General features: G+C 33.3%; 1 protein-coding gene across 1 annotated transcript; it reads left to right on the forward strand.

Moving 5' to 3' along the window:
- Positions 1–1,624: 1,624 nt before the first annotated feature.
- LOC130465609 (uncharacterized) lies at positions 1,625–2,831 on the forward strand. The gene is made up of 4 exons (XM_056834441.1): positions 1,625–1,978; positions 2,050–2,134; positions 2,256–2,344; positions 2,559–2,831. Exons 1-4 carry the CDS (start codon positions 1,625–1,627, stop codon positions 2,829–2,831), a joined length of 801 nt encoding a protein of 266 aa, XP_056690419.1.
- The last annotated feature ends 16,564 nt before the right edge of the window (positions 2,832–19,395 follow it).

The raw sequence follows: 19,395 nt of genomic DNA on the forward strand, positions 1-19,395 counted from the left end.
TACTCAAATAAACGTTTCGTTCCCTTACCCGAGTTTCAATCGATTTCAAGTCCTATTCCTTATCCTGAGTCACATTTGGTCTTTTTAAATCGGACCCGAAAACTTGTTTGGTGGAGACTCCTTTGAAGTTCAAAAATCCTAAGCCGTAGCCCGTAGGGGTATTTTACGCACTTTCTATATTTTGAATTTCGATTTTTCTATGTTCAAATTCGAGTCTGTCACTTGTGTGAATCTAGAATTTGTCTCCCCTTTTAAGGGTGGGATTGAGAATATCAAGTCAAAATTAGTGGTCACATTCCTAATAAATTTAGCTTAAACAAGGTTCATCAAATGCTCAAAACTTACATACAAAAGTTCAAATTGCAAATTATACGAAATCCGAAAAATACCACTAAAAAAAACCCTACACTTGTATTTTGTGAGCACACTGACAAAGAGAAACAACATTTGTAGTACCTTATTAGATATAATTGGTTGTCTACTTGTACGCTAAATAATCCGTAGCATGACTACTTTTTATGGCGCTTTATTTACCTAAACACTTATATGTGACCAACCACGCCATCAACTTAATGGTGTGGCATGTTCACACTTGTAAATAACGTTTGCACGTTTAAGACCCATTAATAAAGGTTAATGGTAGTTTTGTTTTAGGGCAACTACGTACTTTTATAAGTATAGATCAATTACTTTTATAGTTTTAGGCCATATATTTTTATAGTTTCAATCAATATATTTCTACACTTTTACACTTTCATGGAAGGTACTTTTGTAGTTTTTGGGGAGTTACTCTTATAGTTTTTAGGCCAGATATTTTGATAGTTTAATTTCATATACTTCTACAGTTTTAGGGGGGGTACTTTTATATTGTTAGGGGATGTCTTTTTATAGTTTTAGGAGAGTTACTTTTATAGTTTCAAGATACTTCTACATTTTAATGTTGCTTGTGCTTTGCGTTTTCAGCCAAAATTGCCTAAGTATTTTTGGTGTGAGTATGTTATGACTGCAGTTTATCTCATCAATAGGACACCTACTCCCGTTCTAGAGATAAGACACCTCATGAGTGCTTGTTTTGCCAGATTCCCTCATACGATAGTGTTAGTATGTTTAGGTGCTTATGTTATGCTGCTAACTGACCTCAGGTTAAGGATAAGTTTGATTCACGATCTCGAAAGTGTATTTTTGTTGATTACCCAAAATAATGGCGGCTATAAGATTTGGAGACTAATGAATTCTTTTTGAGTCGTGGCGTACAATTTTTTGAAGATTAATTTCCTTATCTTGAATTGCTTCCCGACAATAATAGATTGCAATGGGAGAAGTATTTTGCATCTCCACTGGTATAGAATGATGAGTCATATAATGCAACGGATGATGTGGTATTTATGAGTGTAGGGGGGGCTGATTTGAATAATATAATTGTTATCCCTGACATAATAAATGCATCAATTAGTGAATCTGTTGCACGTGGGACATTTTCTGCACCATCCAACGATTACGCAACGCTTGTTCCTTCCTTCAAGGTTAATGTGCCTGCTGTTATGCGCGGCCAAGAACTGTTGCATGAGACGTTGAGGCGCGAAGCGATGGGGCGCTGGAACAAGGCGTTTTGGCGCGCGACCAAATGGTGAGGCGAGGAGAGGCGACCTATGTGACATTGTTGCGGCAACATTCAAGTGCGGAGAGTAGCCACAGTAGTGCAATGTCGAGTGCTTCTTCGGGCGGGATTTCTAACTTGCATAATAGTGGTACCATTGAAGAGAAATTTCTTAATGACGAGACAGTTATTACCACACCCCTAAATTTGAGGGGGAGTTTACCTCAGGCCTCGGATACTTCAAAGACTACTGCTCCTGGTCGTGGGCATCGTACACAAATACCGACATCTAAATTGCGTGGTTATATCACTAATATTGTTATTACCGAACAAACAGACCCTTCAACATCATCTTCCGCTCCTCCCAATCGCGTAACTCAGGTACTCCTTTTCCTATATCTTAGTATGTTGAATATGATAAATATTATGTGATGGCTATTTCGAAAGGAAAGGAATCAACTTCTTTTAAAGAAGTAGTTCAACATCCTAGATGGCGAAAAGCAACGCAGGAGGAGATTGATGCTCTTGAACGCAGTGGTACGTGTGATGTGTAAGATCTTCTCTAGGAAAAAGGGTATTGGTACTGGTTGGGTGTATAAAATTAAATACACTGACAAGTCGAAAGTTGAACGTCTTAAAGGACGTTTGGTTTTCTAAGGTAATAGGCAGGTTGAAGATGTTGATTATAATGAGACTTTTGCGCCTGTGGCAAAAATAGGCACTGTTCATATGTTTCTGGTTGTTACGGTAACTATAAATTGGGAATTACACCAGATGGATGTTCATTATACCTTTGACACACCTATGGAGAAAATCATCGTCTTGCACATGCGTCCAGTACCCTTTTGAGCATCCCGACAAGTATTGTTGGTTAGTTGGTCGGTTGTTGTACCTGTCAAATACTCATCGTGAGTTAAGTTATTTTGTGCATGTTCTTGCCCGACTTTTGAGTTGTCTGCAGGTCCCGCATTGGGAAGCGACCATTCGTGTCCTGCGATACCTAAAAGGTGCTCCAGGGTTGGGAGTCTTGTTACGTCCTATGTCAGACATGAGTTTGACAACATTTTATTATAGTGATTGGACGACTTGTCCATTGACTCGACGATCGTTGACAGGTTATTTGATATTTTTGGGGCGGTCTCCTGTGTCCTGGAAAACAAAAAAGCAACCTATTGTGTCTCGTTCGTCTGCTGAAGCAGAGTATCGTACGTTCTATGGTCGTAGCCACTTGTGAGTTGAAATGGTTGAAGTCATTATTGTCCTCCCTTGGTGTCATGCATTACATATTGCTAAGAATCCAGTGTTTCATGATCGTACTAACCATATTGAGGTTGTTTGTCATTTTGTTCGTGATGAAATATTGAAGGGTAACTTGTCTACGTCATATGTTCCTACCTGTCAACAATTAGCGAACATTTTGACCAAAATGCTTGAAAAACAACAATTTGGGCTTCTTATGCGCAAGTTGGGCATTCGTGATCTACATGCTCCAACATGAGGGGGAATATTAGGGATTATAATGTATATAGAATTCCTAGTTTCCTACTGTTAATAGGTTTATGTTTTAGGAGTTTATGTTGTGTTAGGGTTTTGTACATGTGCACTATATACTTCCTCAGATTTTTAATACTCGCAACGTTTGTGATATCTACACTATTCACATATTATACTTTGACCATTGTTGGTGATTTATATGTAAGATAAAACAGTAGATTCGTCTTAATGTGTGTTTTCAAAATATTAACTTTTTATAAATTTTGCTTAAAAAGAATTAAAGATATTAATGATCAAAGTTGTGCATTGACATACATGAAAGTGACAAACGTTATGAGTAAAAATGAACGGAAGAAGTATACGTTAATAATACTATACAAAAGGCTAAACCATTTTCTCCAAATCTTCTCTGAGTCTTTTGACGGTGCTTCTAACGGAGATTGAACAATCCCCTTTAAATTTAATTCTTAAATTTGTTTTTTGTTTTATAATTTCTAAACAAGCTTAGGTATCGCTCGTATTAGGGTGTAAGTGAGTAAATTCAACTTTCTTGTCACTTTTACGATTGAAAACTTGATTACCCACTTCATAATGATTTATGAATAGAAAAGGGAAAAAGTGATGAAGAAAAAGTGTGAAGGACACGTGCTTGTCGCATAAAGAGATTAATGGACATGACTCCAATTAATCTAAGGTAAACAGTTACATATTCAACCACCCCTTGCAAAAGACCAATCACTTCATGCATAGTATTAGTACGTAGTACTAATTAAAACGAGAGAAACTTAATGTTCACTCTTTTTAGTAATTATATAATAATTTTTAGTAACTACTCTTAAAAAGTTGGAATTAAGGTAAAGTAGTAAGGGAACATCAATTGATTGTTGGGTTGATATTTTTATAAAGTGGGTAAAGATTTAAAAAGTACTCCCTCTATATTTATTTAAGGGATACACTTACTTTTTTCGTTCGTATTTATTTAAAAGATATACTTGTCATTTTTAGTAACTTATCAACCCCACTATCTAATTAAATAATACATCGAATTTATCATATAACTCACCATCCTATTAAACAAATAATTTCAGAAACCAATCCCACTTCCCAACCCCCAAAATGACATGGTCCCCAATTGTTTATTTATTAAAATATCTACCCAACACCGCTTGCTTTATTATTTTATTTCATTCAATTCTTCTTCTTAACACCCGTACCCGACGAAGTATATCCCTAAATAAATACGGAGGGAGTACTCCTTACTCCATAATTAAGTTTTAGAGTGCTTTTTACAAAATGGGAATAGTTGTTTACCTAACAAGTAACAACCCATGGCAAAAATTTACAGATTCAAAGTTAAATTTGGTAAGGCATTATTTAATATGGAGGTTCTATTATGTTCGACTTATTTTGACTTATTCAGATAAAATAAGGTTCAGATAAGTTCAGTTAAGTTCAAAAAAATAAGTTTAAGCTCATACCATGGCGTAGACTTATGAATTTTAAGCTTCGTCTATGGTACGAGCTTAAACTGCAAAAGTCTATACGATGGTCGAAGTTAAAAACTCATAAGTTTGTACAATGGTACAAACTTAAAATTCATAAGCATGTACCGTGGTACAAGCTAAAAATGCATAAGTTTCTAAAAAAAATTCAGACAAAAAAAAGAAAAAACTCTTGTGAATTCGACGATCCAACGGTAGACTCGGCCATGTAAACGTTACTACGCATTTTGTCGTTGGCGACGTGGTGGCGGTGGTGGACGGGGGTGTTGGCCTGCGGTGTTGGCCGGTGGTGGTCCGATTTGAGGAGTGAAGGTAAGATGGTAAAATGAGGATGGTAAATGTTGAATGAGGGGGTAAACAAAGTAGGACATATGGGTAAAATATTTGGGCGGTTTTGAGTAATATATGGAGGCTTTTAGCGCTCCACTAAATATATTGAGAGTTTGAGACCTATTGTTGTTTCAAACTTCAATTTGACTTTTTATTTGTCTTTTTGGGTTGGGTTTTGTGCATGAGTTTTGGGTCAGATATTTGCATTTTTTCAGACTGTTTAGTATTGGAGTTTAAATTGCCCCTCCCAATTTCACCATTAAACTTATTAGGCCCTTGATGTAATTAAGCACTTGATGGACCTTAGGCCCTGTTCTTTAGAGCTGAACTGAACTGAACTGAACTGAACTGAACTGAATGCTCCTGAACTGAACTGAACTGAACTGAATGCTCCTGAACTGAACTGAACTGAACTGAACTGAACTGAACTGAACTTAACTGAACTAAACTGAACTTTACTTAACAGAATATATTACCGAAATAAATAATAAATAATAAATAATAAATAATAAATAATAAATAATAAATAATAAATAATAAATAATAAATAATAAATAATAAATAATAAATAATAAATAATAAATAATAATAATAAATAATAAATAATAAATAATAAATAATAAATAATAAATAATAAATAATAAATAATAAATAATAAATAATAAATAATAAATAATAAATAATAAATAATAAATAATAAATAATAAATAATAAATAATAAATAATAAATAATAAATAATAATAATAAATAATAAATAATAAATAATAAATAATAAATAATAAATAATAAATAATAAATAATAAATAATAAATAATAAATAATAATAATAAATAATAAATAATAAATAATAAATAATAAATAATAAATAATAAATAATAAATAATAAATAATAAATAATAAATAATAAATAATAAATAATAAATAATAAATAATAAATAATAAATAATAAATAATAAATAATAAATAATAAATAATAAATAATAAATAATAAATAATAAATAATAAATAATAAATAATAAATAATAAATAATAAATAATAAATAATAAATAATAAATAATAAATAATAATAATAAATAATAAATAATAAATAATAATAATAAATAATAAATAATAATAATAATAATAAATAATAAATAATAAATAATAAATAATAAATAATAAATAATAAATAATAAATAATAAATAATAAATAATAAATAATAAATAATAAATACTAAATAATAAATAATACTAATTAATAAAAATAATAATAAATTATATTAATTATTAATAAATATTTAGTTATAAATAATAATAATAATAATAATAATAATAAGTAATATAATAATATAAGTATAAATAATAAGTAATATAATAATATAATAATATAAATATAAATAATAAGTAATAAGTAATACAATAATATAAATAATAATATAATTAATATAATAATAATAATAATAATATATTATAATAATAATTATTATTATTAAAATAAAATAAATTAAATTAAATTAAATTGAATTGAATTGAATTGAATTAAACTGAATTAAACTGAACTGAATTTAATTCTCCTGAACTGAACTGAACTGAACTGAACTGAACTGAACTGCCAAATAAGTCCTGAAGCTGAAATTAAGCCAAAAAGAATAGGGCCTTACAGATTACAGTGGGCTGGCTGGCCTATGTCAAAGCCAATTGGCCAATTAGGTATCACCAGAGGACTTATCAAACGCGATGGGCATCAATACTTTTTGTTTCATTCGAGTCGGTTATTTTTGTGGTTGGATTCCCAAATGTTTGGTCATGATTCAGAACCTTGGGGTTTGCGTTGATCCAACGGATTGTGAGATTTTTAAAACACATGTTATATTTTTATTAATCAGTGTGATACATATAACTATATTTCATTAAAGGACTTTTTCATATTTACCACCTACAAAGTTAGATGAATTCCGTTAAATGGTGGTGATTATAAAACATTTGATAAATTTTAGGTGGTAAATGTAAAATTGTAACTTATAAGGTGGTAAACATAAAAATGTTAAACTTTATAGGTGGTAAATATGAAAAAGTCCTTCATTAAAATATACAAACTATGCACCAAAATTATCAATCACGAGCTAATATGTAGTCAATTTCAACTATAAAATGATATATAAGTCAAACCAAAATCATATCACATCCAACAAGAGTAACAATGATACGTTTAATGTGCTGAAAGTACTCATCATCTCATTTATTACTATAAATACAATGATTTTCGGTCGATGGGGTCAATAACGTGTTCAATAGGGTTTGACACATTACTTTGTGTATTTTTCGTGTACAAATAAAATTGGGTTTTGACAATATTTTATTCAGAACCTAGTATTTTTAGGGTCAGTTTCATAACAGGTTTAGGTATCATCTCTAAATGATTCTTGAAATTAGTTGTAGGTCGGTCAAATCGAGTCTGCAGATGGTTACAATCTTAGAAATTACCTAATTGGTTCAAGTCATATTCGAAGGGTGATGCTTTTATGCGCAACCCGTGTGTCTATACAAATCAAATTCGTAAAAATCAATCACTAAATTTTTACCATGTATCAGTTTACATCCAAAGCACGTCAGTTTTAACATATCTAGACATAATATACAAAGTAATTGCTTAAATATACTTCCATTTACATTTTAGTCACCTTTGTTTCTTACCAGTTTTCATATATGCATGTTTATCATATGGGATAAGCGACATAATATACAAAGTAATTGCTTAAATATACTTCCATTTACATTTTCATGAAATGCCCCCGAGGTTTCACGAAATTCACCAAATACCCCTGCGCGTTTCAAAATACATAATATACCCCTATGTAAACATAAAGTGCATCAAATACCCTTGGATTTAACGGCCGTTAGTGCTCCGTTAGTATTTATTTACGTTTATACCCTTATTTACCTATATTCTACATTTTAACTTTAAAAAAAAAACTATTTTCTTCTCTCTCCTCTCATCTCCTCTGTTCTTTCTTACCCATCTTCAATCTCACCCCCAATTCATCAATAGCCATTGATTCACCTCAAATTACCCAGAAATACAAGTCTCTTCTTCCGGTGATTTGGTAGTGCAGGTGGTAGGAAGTCCGAAGAATCCACCATTGCCGCCGACGAAGGTTGAAGGCTGGCGGCGAGAGGAGATCGAGGAAGGAAAGAGAAGACGGCGCGACGGCAGCTAAGGAAGGAGAAGACGACGGCGCCTTCTCAATTCTCTCTCCTCGAACCACCTCCTTCTCCCTACCAAACTCCAGACGCTAAAACTTCTTCAATTATCACAAAAATGGCGGCTTCATCCAATTCTTCTCTAATGTGGTTCCGAAAGGGATTCTGAATCCACGGTAACCCGACTCTTGAACAAGCTGCTACAGAATCGAATTTTGTGTACCCAATTTTTGTGATTGACCCGCAATATATGGACCCTGACCCGAATGCTTTCAGCGAGGAAGCTTGTTTAATGGACGATTGGCAAGCTTGCGAAGATTGGGTTGACGATCACGGAAAACCTAATCTCGTGTTCAACTCTAATCAATTTGGAAAATCACAAGTCCAGGTTACCTACAACCCCCCTCCTGTTTATTATGTAAAATTTGTGGAATTTGTGAAATTTAATTTGTGGAATTTGATGGCATCTGGCATGATAGATTTTGATTGTGGTGCATTATGATTGTAGTCTTGGTTAATTTGGAAAAAAGTTTCACTTGAACAAAGCGGGCCTTTGTGAAATTAGAGAGATAATCATTGTTGTGAAACAGGTGAATGGTGTAAATGTGTATGATTGTATATGCTTCATGACTTCATGAGTATTGAAGGTCTTAAACTTTTGATAAACCTTTGATAAATGATGACTACGGAGAGCATTACCATTAAGGGTCCTACTTTAAAGTTAAACACTCCTGAGAATGATGATAAGATATCATGGTTTGTGATAAAAACATTTAGTTATGGCCCAAACAGAATTCTGCTCAACCTCGAATTTTCACCTATTGTGTATTTTGCTTTCAAGTATATCTAAGGAGAATCTTGTCTGTTTGATTAAGTGTTGGGGTTGGTACCTCCAAAATCATGTCTCAAAAGCTTCTTGCCTATTCTCTTTAATAGTCATTGGTTTGCCATTGTATCTGAGTTCCAAGATATTGTTTGCAGTTGGCAGGGCAGCACCCAATCTGATGATCTCTGGTTTTGTCATTTTATTATAGCCATCTGATCTTGGTGCTGCTAATGAACTTCTTGGTGCCAACCAACTGCTGTCTCCACAAGCTCATGTCACACCAGTTCAATTTGCTGCTCTTTGTCTCTTGGGCCTAAGGCAAGCTAAGCAACTGACATTTTTCATGCATTTTTAGATTTTGATGTAAAGTGTAAACACAAAATTACTGATAGCATACACAGTTGGTTCAACGAGAACACTAAATTTGTAAGAATGATTATTTTTATTGTGACGAAGCCCACGAAGGTCATATCTTATGTAAGCAGGGCAATGCCTTGTAGTACAAGAGTGATTGTAAATGTTCATTGCAAGGGTATTATTATTCAGAGTATTTGTAAAGCTACTATGCAAATTAATCAGCTTTTTATGGAATATAATCCCTGTTTATTGCTGGAAATTTGTTACAAACTGCTCTACTTCATTGCTAGGAAATTTAGAACTGCAAATTAGCCGTTAGATTTAAATTATGCAGTTTAAAAGCAGTTTGGGTATTTGGTGCAAACAAGTTTACAAATAGGTGTATATTGTGCAAAAAGTTTATAGACATGTGCATTTGGTGAATTATAAACATGACTTAACGGAGGACTAACGGAAAGTCAAAATAGGGGTATTTGGTGAACAATACGAAAAAAATAGGGGTATATTATGTATTTTGAAACGCGCAGGGGTATTTGGTGAATTTCGTGAAACCTCGGGGGCATTTCATGAAAAAACCGTAAAATAAATGATAGGCTTGTTTAGTGGAATGGAGATAAAATAAGGAGATAGGGATAATGCTTCTTATCCCGCCAAAAACAATACATGCAGGGATGTGTTATAAGAGGATAAATACGGATTTTGGAGAAAAAGACTACATTAATGTTTGATTAGTTAAATAATTTACTAAAAACGGAAATTAGTTTCAGACTAGAAAGATTGACACTCCCACGATTTAGTGAAGTGTAACTTTTAAAGATTGAAGCAGTGACTTTTGTCTTTAATTAATATTTTAAGTTTAAAAGAATTCGCTAATCAGGTTTAGAGGATTCGTTAATCAGAGTATTCAATTTGACGCATCAGACAAATTAACAAAGGTAGTCCCGCTCAATTAATTCAAAATCCTTTTTTTAATCAATTTCTTGCAGAGAATCTTTTGTGACAAAAGTAGTTATGACTCTTTTTATTTTTTTGAAAAAAAAAACGGCAACTTTTGTGTAAGACTGCCTTACCGGAAAGACCACTTTGGTTGCTTAACTAATTGGTTCTATTTCTTAACTAATTGGTTACATTGCTTAATTAATTGATTTAATTGCTTAACTAATTAATTCTTTTGCTTAATTAATTGGTTTCAGTGCTTAACTAATTAGTCCAAATGCTTAACTAATTGGTTAAATTGCTTAACTTATATGATACCAAGGTGGTCTTTTGGGTAAGACCGCCTTATAGAAAAGTTTGTAAAAAAAAAATTGCGAAAAAACAAATAGACAATACTCCGTAACTGATATTCTTTCGTTAAGTTAAATACCGTAATGTTAGTTTGCGACTTTACCGGTTGTTTGTTTGGAGGGATAATGCGAATAAATAATAATTTATTATTCGAACTTTTTTACATAATTAAATTAATTTATTTATAAAAAAGTCATACGATATCTATATAAAGAATTGAAGTAGTTGAATAAATAATTATATATATACGATATCTATATAAACAATTGAAGTATTAAAAAAAACAACTGGGGTGTCAAAGAGCACGATTTTCCTAGAAATAGCTAAAACAAAAACTAATTCTCAATTTACATTGGTTTAAAAACTATTTCTCATGGTACCGTCCACGTATGACCGGGTATGATCTTTGTTTTATAATAATAGTAATATGAACCGCTACACCTTAGTGGTTTAACCTAAAGAACCACTAACACTATTAGCGGTTTTATATGTTAAACCGCTACCACTGTTAGCGGTTCATCTTATTATAGGTTTAATGCACATACTAAGTTTAATGATAATAAGATGAACCACGTACTTACAGTGGTAGCGGTTTAACATAATAGAACAGCTAGTAGTATTAGTTGTTGTTTATGTTAAACTTCTATTAGTGTTAGCGGTTCATCTTATTATTTAAAATAAATAAAAAATAAGAAGCTCGTATCTGATCCTACGTGGACGGTACCATGAAAAAACTTTTTTAACCAATGCAAATTGGGAATTAGTTTCTGTTTTAGCAATTTTCAGAGAAATCGTTCGTGTCAAAACTACCAAAAATAGAATTTTTATTATTTAAGTGAACTCGTGGGAAAGTAAAAAACAATAAACAATTGGGGAGTGAGTGTAAAAGTTACCAAAAATGTAATTATGACTCCTAAAAAAGTATGCCCGGAAGTAGAAATTGTGACTCCTAAATACGAAGGGAGTATTCATTTGTAATATACTATCTCTATTCCTACTTGTTTGACCTATGCATCAAACGTACTTTATTAAAAATTGATTATATGGAATTGAAAAGTGACAAAAGTTGGAGTAAGTAAATTCCAATATCAAAGATGTGTTACAAAATAAATATCAGCAAACAAAACGACAAAATAGAGAAATGACAAGCACTAAAGAACAAGACACAACCATCAAGTTGTGCTTTTATGTGAAAATGACGTTTTTTTTAAAAAAAAATGGCGTCTGTTTTTTTTAAATTGACGCTTATTTTTAGTGCTTGTCTTTTTCCTATTTTGTCGTTTTGTTGGCTGATATGTATTTCATAATACATCTCAGAAATTGGTCTCGCCATTCTCCAAATGATGTGAGCCAAATATTTTTATGTGAGAGTAAAATTGTGGTCTCAATAGCTTTATGAAAATGGAGCAATCTTTTAGGGACGGAATAAAATTACAAATGGGGCAAATAAAGGGGGATGAGAGTAGAGGAAAAAAGAGATAACAATAGGGATAAAACCCTTCGTTATCCCTTTAACGGGGAAGGTACAAGGGAAAAGGATAAGAAAATAAGACGAAGGGACAAATACATTGTTGAAGGAAATAATGCCCTTGGTCCAAGTATGCATTCTATGTTAAGTCTAATAAGTGCGGTTCAGTATTAATTAACAAGTTAATAATTCAGTGAGATCAAGTGAGCTGAATGCCTAGCTAGAGGCCGCTTCAGTTCAAGTGGAATTAATGATATTAATCCACAGCTTACTCTTGACTGAACCCGTAGGGTCACACAAATAGTACGTAAACGGATCAAGTATTTAATGACATTAAATACTCTATCTATGGATATTCGGAATCGACGGATCTTGGTTTCAGTGGGAGCTGAGATCGTCACAAGCAAGAAATGAATACTCCGGAAACGATGATATTGCCGGAAACGGAAATATGGATCGTATCGGAAATATAAATATTATCCAAGTCGTAGATGTTGCTGGAAACGGAAACATGGTACGTATCGGAAAATATTATCGGAAATGGAAATATTGCCGGAATCGGAAATATTGCCGGAAACGGAAATATTGTCAGAATCGGAAATATTATCGGAATCGGAAAATAATTCCGAAAACGAAAATATTAAATATTTGTTCGAAACGGAAATTAATTCCGGAATCGGAAATATTAAATATTGTTCGTATCGGAAATGAATTCCGGAACCGGGAATTTAATCGGAAGCGTATCGTACGAATAAGCATCGGACGAGGCCTGCCGGACGAGGGCCCAGCACGAAGCCAGGCCATCGCCCAGCAAGTCAAGCGCGCCACACGAACAGCCAAGGCCACGCCAGGCCCAGCGCAAGGCCAGGCCCAGCAGGCCATGGCAGCGCGCGCAGCGCGCGCAGCGATGGGCTGCGAGCTGTGCTGCTGCTCGCGTGGGCTTGCGGCTCGCGTGGGCCGAGCGGCCGTGTGGGCTGTGCGCTGGCATGGCCTGCACGCTCGTGGGTCATGCTCGTGTAGAGTTTGTGTTCACATACGAAACCTAAATTGTATAGGATTTGTTTGATGATTAAATTCCTAATTCTAAAAGGATAAAATTAATTAGTTAGAGTCCTACTAGGATTCTAGTTTAACTAATTAGTATCCTAATAAGATTCCAGTTCCTTTACCATACCTCTATAAATAAGGGCCTAGGGTCATTATTTGCAGAAACGATTGAAGTATTCAAAGGGTAAGTTTTTGAAATAAAATTAACCATACACTTGCAAACACTAGCCGGAATTCCTAGTAACCTTAAGGGCGATTCTAGTTGGTCTAACTTGAGGCGGATCCGGACGTACTGTGGACTATCTACGGAGGGACGACATTTGGAGTCCTAAAGACTTGTTCTTGTTCGGTTCGGGCGCAGCTAGGGAAGGCACGCTACAACATGTATGCATCTATTCTATGCTAAATGATTATGTGTAAATAATATGCTTTCCTGGCTTTATGGTTTTTCCGCATGATTTTTGAATTGTCATATGTATCATAACCTTACAGTGGTATCACGAGCCTCTTATTATTTTCATAATCTAAATTGCATGAACATGGTTAAATATTACAAATTTGCAAGAATTAAAAGGGGTGATTAATTTTCGTAATTGTTAATTAATTGCAAATTGCGTTTATTTAATTATACGTACGCAGTTTTTTCGGCAGTTTCTTCGTTACTCATCCAAATCGAGTGATTTTTGTGTCAATTCCGCATGTAAAAGGCATTCTAAAATTTTGACAAAAATAGTAATTTTCGGCCGAACCCAGAATTCTCAAATTCGAAGCCTAACTATGACTTTTCGGAGGTTTTAGTTTTTCGAATGCAAAATTTCGTAAATTTAAGATGTTAAATTAAATATTTGCGATTCTTGTTGATAAATCTTGAATTTTTGATTGACCTACTGTATATGTTTAACAAGTTTGAATGCCTAGCCTTGTTAATTATGCAATCTAATTTGTAATTATGATTAATGCCTCGTGTTCGATTGATGCCTTGCGATGGGGAGCAGCAGCGATGCGACGCAGCGCATGGGCTGCGCGCACATGGCCAACGATGGTTGTGTGCGTATCGTACGAATTAGCATCGGACGAGGCCTGCCAGACGGCCATCGCCCAGCAAGCCAGCGCGCCACAAACGCACTAGCCAAGGCTGCGCCAGGCCCACCGCAAGGCAGGCCCAGCGCGCGCCAAGGCTACGGCAGCGTGTGGGCTTGCGGCAGTGGGCTGCGAGCTCGCGGGCTGCGCGCGCGCGCATGGCGCCCCTCATGGGCTGCTGTGCGTGCGTGTGTGTTTGTGTGCTACTCGAATCCTAAAGCTACCGGGATTTGTCATATGATTAAATCTAATCCTAAAAGATTTAGTTTATTTAATTAGAGTCCTAGTAGGATTATAATTAAATAAATTAGTATCCTAATAGGATTCCAAATCCTTTTCCATAACTCTATAAATAGGTGCCTAGGGTCACATATTTACATCGAGTATTCAAGTATTAAAAGTGAGTTTTTGAGAGCAAAATTCAGTCATACAATTGCCTATAAAGTGCCGAAAATTCTAAGTACCTTAAGGGCGATTCTAGTTGGTCAATCTTAAGGCGGATCCGGACGTGCTGTGGACTATCTACGGAGGGACGACACTTGGAGTCCTAAAGACTTGTTCTTGTTCGGTTCAGGCGCAGCTAGGGAGGGCACGCAACAAAGAGTATGCATCTAAACTATGCTAAATGATTATGTGTAAATAATATGTTTTCCTGGCTTTATGGTTTTTCCGCATGATTTATGAATTGTCATATGTATCATAACCTAACAGGGCGCCGGGTGCAAAGCAAGGGAGGAGAGAGAAAATTGTGAAATAAGTGGGGATCAATTAATGAGGAGAGTTGTATTTATAGGTTCCTAATCCCTAGTGGGCTTAGGCTTAGGGATTTGACATTGGGCTTTGCACACTTAAGTAATTGGGTTTGGTTTGGAATTTAAAGCTTAGAATCTCTGTTGGGTTCACCAACTGAACGAATTGGGCTTGGAATTAAATTCAAACTGTTTAAAATACGGCCCAATAATTTCCCGACTCAAATAATAAATTCGTTTAATTCGTTTCAGATTTAATAAAAATAATAATTATTTTATTTAAATAAATAAAATACATTTAAATCATTATTAAATTCAATTTTTAATTTCTAAAATTCATAAAATGTCTTTATAAATACATTAAAATATATTTATAAATTCAGAAAAAAATATTTAAAAAACAAAAACTCTAAATTACGTTAAAATATACATTAAAATATATTTATCAATATTTAAATATAAATATCTCTAAATACGTACGTTAAGAAATATGAAATTTGATATTGTTAAACTACACATTGAGACGAACAACAATACAATATTTCACATGAATATGTTTTGAAATAGTTATTGGAAAGAAATTAGAAGATTCTCTTTAATAGTAAATAGTGACAAGATTCCAAAAATGACTAATAATCAATAAGGGAGGAAGGATTTATTTTGGAAAAAATGCATGTTTTTGTTTAGGAAATTGAAAAAAAGAAAAAAAAAAAGTGGTCACTTAAAGCTATCCTTCACTCTACCAAAAAAGGAAACACAAATAATGTAGAAAAAAGGAGAAATGAGGAGATAATAGAAAGTTAGTAAGGGTATTTTAATAATTTGCCAGTTACCCAAATCTTGTTCCTAACTCATACTCCCTACCTATTTAAATAGGAGTTACATATGGTTGGCCACATATATTAAGGAAAAATAGTTAAATGAAATATAATAATAAATAAAGTGGGTGGGGATAAATATTTTAATCAAGTAAAACAAACGGGGACCACTAAATTTTGAAGGGTTGGAGGGTGGGGGGTTTCTAAAATTAATTGTTTAATGTGGTGATGAGTCATAGGATAAATTAGATAATTATTTAATTAGATGGAGGAGTAAAAAAGTTACTAAAAATGAAGTGTGACTCCTAATAAAATACAAAGGGAGTACCAAACAATGAGCGTGAATAAAATTGACGAAATCTCATGATAAATTCTCTATCTTAACCCACATTTATCCTTATTCTCGGCCCGACTCCAAATCATTATTTTTATCATCAATCAATCAATAACTATATACTAAAAAACATACTAGTTACACGTGTCATCTCCGGGTATATATGTCTTGTGATTTTTTTTTAAAAATTATACTACCTCCGTTTCAGAAAGTTCTTTACATTTACTATTTGCACGGGCTCCAATGCAATATTTAACTACTAATATATCCAATTTCGTATGTGGAAAAATTATAAAAAGTTGATTTTATGAAAATACATAACGAGACCAATCTAACAAGATCTTACCTGTAACGTTTTGATGTATATAATAGTGAGAATTTACGGTCAAAGTTTTTATATTTTGGACACATATTCCCAAGCGTAAAGAACTTTCAGAAACGGAGGAAGTATCAATTAACGGGACTTTTAAATCTCTTTATTTCTTGAATTTTTATACTTTCTCCATTCCAGAAATATCGCATCATGATTGACTTTTACTCCTCTAACCATTACTTTGACTCTTAATATCTCAAATCGTGTCTAAGTAAAGATTATAAAAAAATAATATTTAGAAAACATATATCGAATCTAACATGACCCGACATAAATAAAATTTCATTACGTATAAATTACAAAAAAGGAGGCTAAAGTTATAGTATGAATAGTGTAAAAAATAAATGATGCGATATTTCCGAGACGGAGGAAGTATATATATTTTTCTCCTTCTATACAAAAGACCACATATATGAAAAATTCATGTACTAAGACAAGAATCTAAAATAATATACTAATACTATTTTGAGTAATATATGCTATGAATGAAAAAAATCACAAATGACATTTTTGGTTTTCTAATATGCGTAGTACTAAGTAAGTTATACGGAGTAATAGCAAGATTAAAAATATTGTACTACGTCGTATATGATTCATAAATTTTGTTTTAAAATTTCATAGAACACTTAGCTTAAAACATTTAATAGATAAATAAATTACGTGTTACTATACGTTCATACCAAAATAAGAATTATTTAGTTTCTTTCATTTTATTACAAGTGTGAAAAAGTGGGTTCGAAAAAATTACCTAAAAAATCGAAACCAGATTAGATATCCGGTCTAAAAAATAAGGTTATAATTGATATAAATATCGGATCAAATGCCAAGTCCAAAAGTTTAGATAACGTAACCGAGACGGTTACGTTTAAGGATATCATTCAATTTTAAAAGCAACGGATACTTGATTAACTACCAAATAAATTTTGTCTTCTTTTTTTCCAACTTAAATATTTTGGTCAAAATTCTAAAACTCCTTAAAATTGTGATTTATAATTAGAATAAATGATAAATTTCTCTGTAAAGCTGACCCATGATTACTATCTACGAAGTTATATACTTCAAAAAAAAAAAAACTTTCCATTAGAAAAAGAAGTTAGTAACACATATTCTAAACAACTAGTCTAAAAAATAACATTAAAAACTACTTGAATCCAAAAATACTTGGTACAACAATTCGAATAAAATTGAAAGTGAATGACGAACTCAATCAAATTGGGCCGACCAAGTAACGGTAGATCACAAATTGCACATGAGGTTCACTTTGCTTTGATGGGACTAACAAACTTCTTCACAAAGCAATAATGCTCCTAAGAACTCATTTATGTCTCAAATTATTGTTAGATAATAATAATTCCCCATCATGTTACTTGCTTACAAGACATAAATTACATAATTAAGGAGTAAATATTTGCATTAAGGGTACGCTTGGATTGGGTGTAACGGATTATGGGGGTAATAAAAGTCAAACCACCATAATAAAAGGACAATAAAGGTGAATTGAGGTGGTTGCAAGGAGGGTGGTGTGGTGGTATTGTGATGAGAAGTTGTGGTAGTAATGGTGTTGTGAGGAAAAGGGAGGAAGGGGGGAAGTAATTAACTCCCAAATGAGGGTAATAATCACCCTAGTGGGATGGTGAGTAACTATTCCCCCCATGATGAGGGTATTTGTTCCCCCTTTCCTTTTATTTTCTTCTTGCCAACACTAGCTTGTTCCCTTTGCCACCACTTCATCCCCTCACCATCACCTTTAATTACCTTAGTTTGACTTTTATTACCCCTTTAATACATTACCCTAAATTCAAGCATGCCTTAATAATCACTTATAAGTAGAGATGTTCAGTGGAACGAGTTTGACATATGCGACCCTAACATAGTCTAGTAGTGAGTCACATAAATTAGACTCACTTATGATTGTGACACATTCGTAACCTCATATTTTATTTTATTTTATTTTATTTTATTTGGATTAAGGGTTGAGTTTTTCCAAAGATACGTTAGCTTAGCTTGGTTCACCAAGGAAACGGTTTGATTTCTCAACAATTATAGCAAACGACATGAGCTTAAACAAGTAAGCTATAAATAGGAGTCAAATGACTGAGATGTAGGATCTGTATTAGCCAAAACGTCCTTGTCATTATAAGCCTATCGAAAACGAGATGATTTCTACTTGTTTGATCTACCATTCATAGTCTTCTTCAAACTAGAGCTGTTAAATCTCAACCCGAACCGTTGAACCCGCTGGGTTAATCCGATTCGTTAAGAACCCGAACTGTTAATAACCCGTTAGTTGGAACCCGAAAACTAACCGAACCGATAACAATCAACCCGAACCCGAACCGTCTCGAAAATATTAAACCGATTTAGACCCGATACCCGATAACAAACCGTTTGCATCAACCCGAAACCGTTTCTACCCGAACCGAATGAACCCGAAAACCGTTAATGACCCGATTTATTTCAACCCGAACCGTTTCAACCCGGGGAAAACCCGTTCACAACCCGAACTGTTTCTACCCGAACCGTTAACAACCCGAACCGTTTCAACCCGGACCGTTTACAACCCGAACTGTTTCAACCCGAACCGTTTACAACCCGAACCGTTTACAACCCGTAACCCGTTTATAACCCGTTTAATTCAAACTGTTTATAACCCGCAATATCAAATATGATACAAACATAAGTGTTTCAAGGTTTGACTTTCATATACGTATTTATTTATAGTTGAATAACTCTTAAAACAAAACTGTCAAAAGAATATGTAAATATGCCATTTCAAATTATAAGTTATCATTTGTTTACTTTTGATTGGACACTCGATTCATCTATACTCGATATGACTCGTCATAAATTATATGAACTATTTTAAATTCGAATATTAAAGATTTCAATTCCTACACGTTCTTTTAATTCTCATAATACGGAGTATTGTATTTATGTTAGAAAATAAATAC

This window comes from Spinacia oleracea, chromosome 1 (genome assembly GCF_020520425.1).
Source record: "Spinacia oleracea cultivar Varoflay chromosome 1, BTI_SOV_V1, whole genome shotgun sequence".
NCBI classification, from domain to species: domain Eukaryota; kingdom Viridiplantae; phylum Streptophyta; class Magnoliopsida; order Caryophyllales; family Amaranthaceae; genus Spinacia; species Spinacia oleracea.

What these genes read in the sequence shown, in the direction of transcription:
- LOC130465609 (XM_056834441.1), top strand. Translation starts at nt 1,625, where the DNA reads ATGGTGAGGCGAGGAGAGGCGACCTATGTGACATTGTTGCGGCAACAT. An exon ending in CTCCCAATCGCGTAACTCAG is followed by an intron (nt 1,979 to 2,049) that starts GTACTCCTTTTC and finishes TCGAAAGGAAAG; the next exon opens with GAATCAACTTCTTTTAAAGA. An exon ending in TGATGCTCTTGAACGCAGTG is followed by an intron (nt 2,135 to 2,255) that starts GTACGTGTGATG and finishes TGGTTTTCTAAG; the next exon opens with GTAATAGGCAGGTTGAAGAT.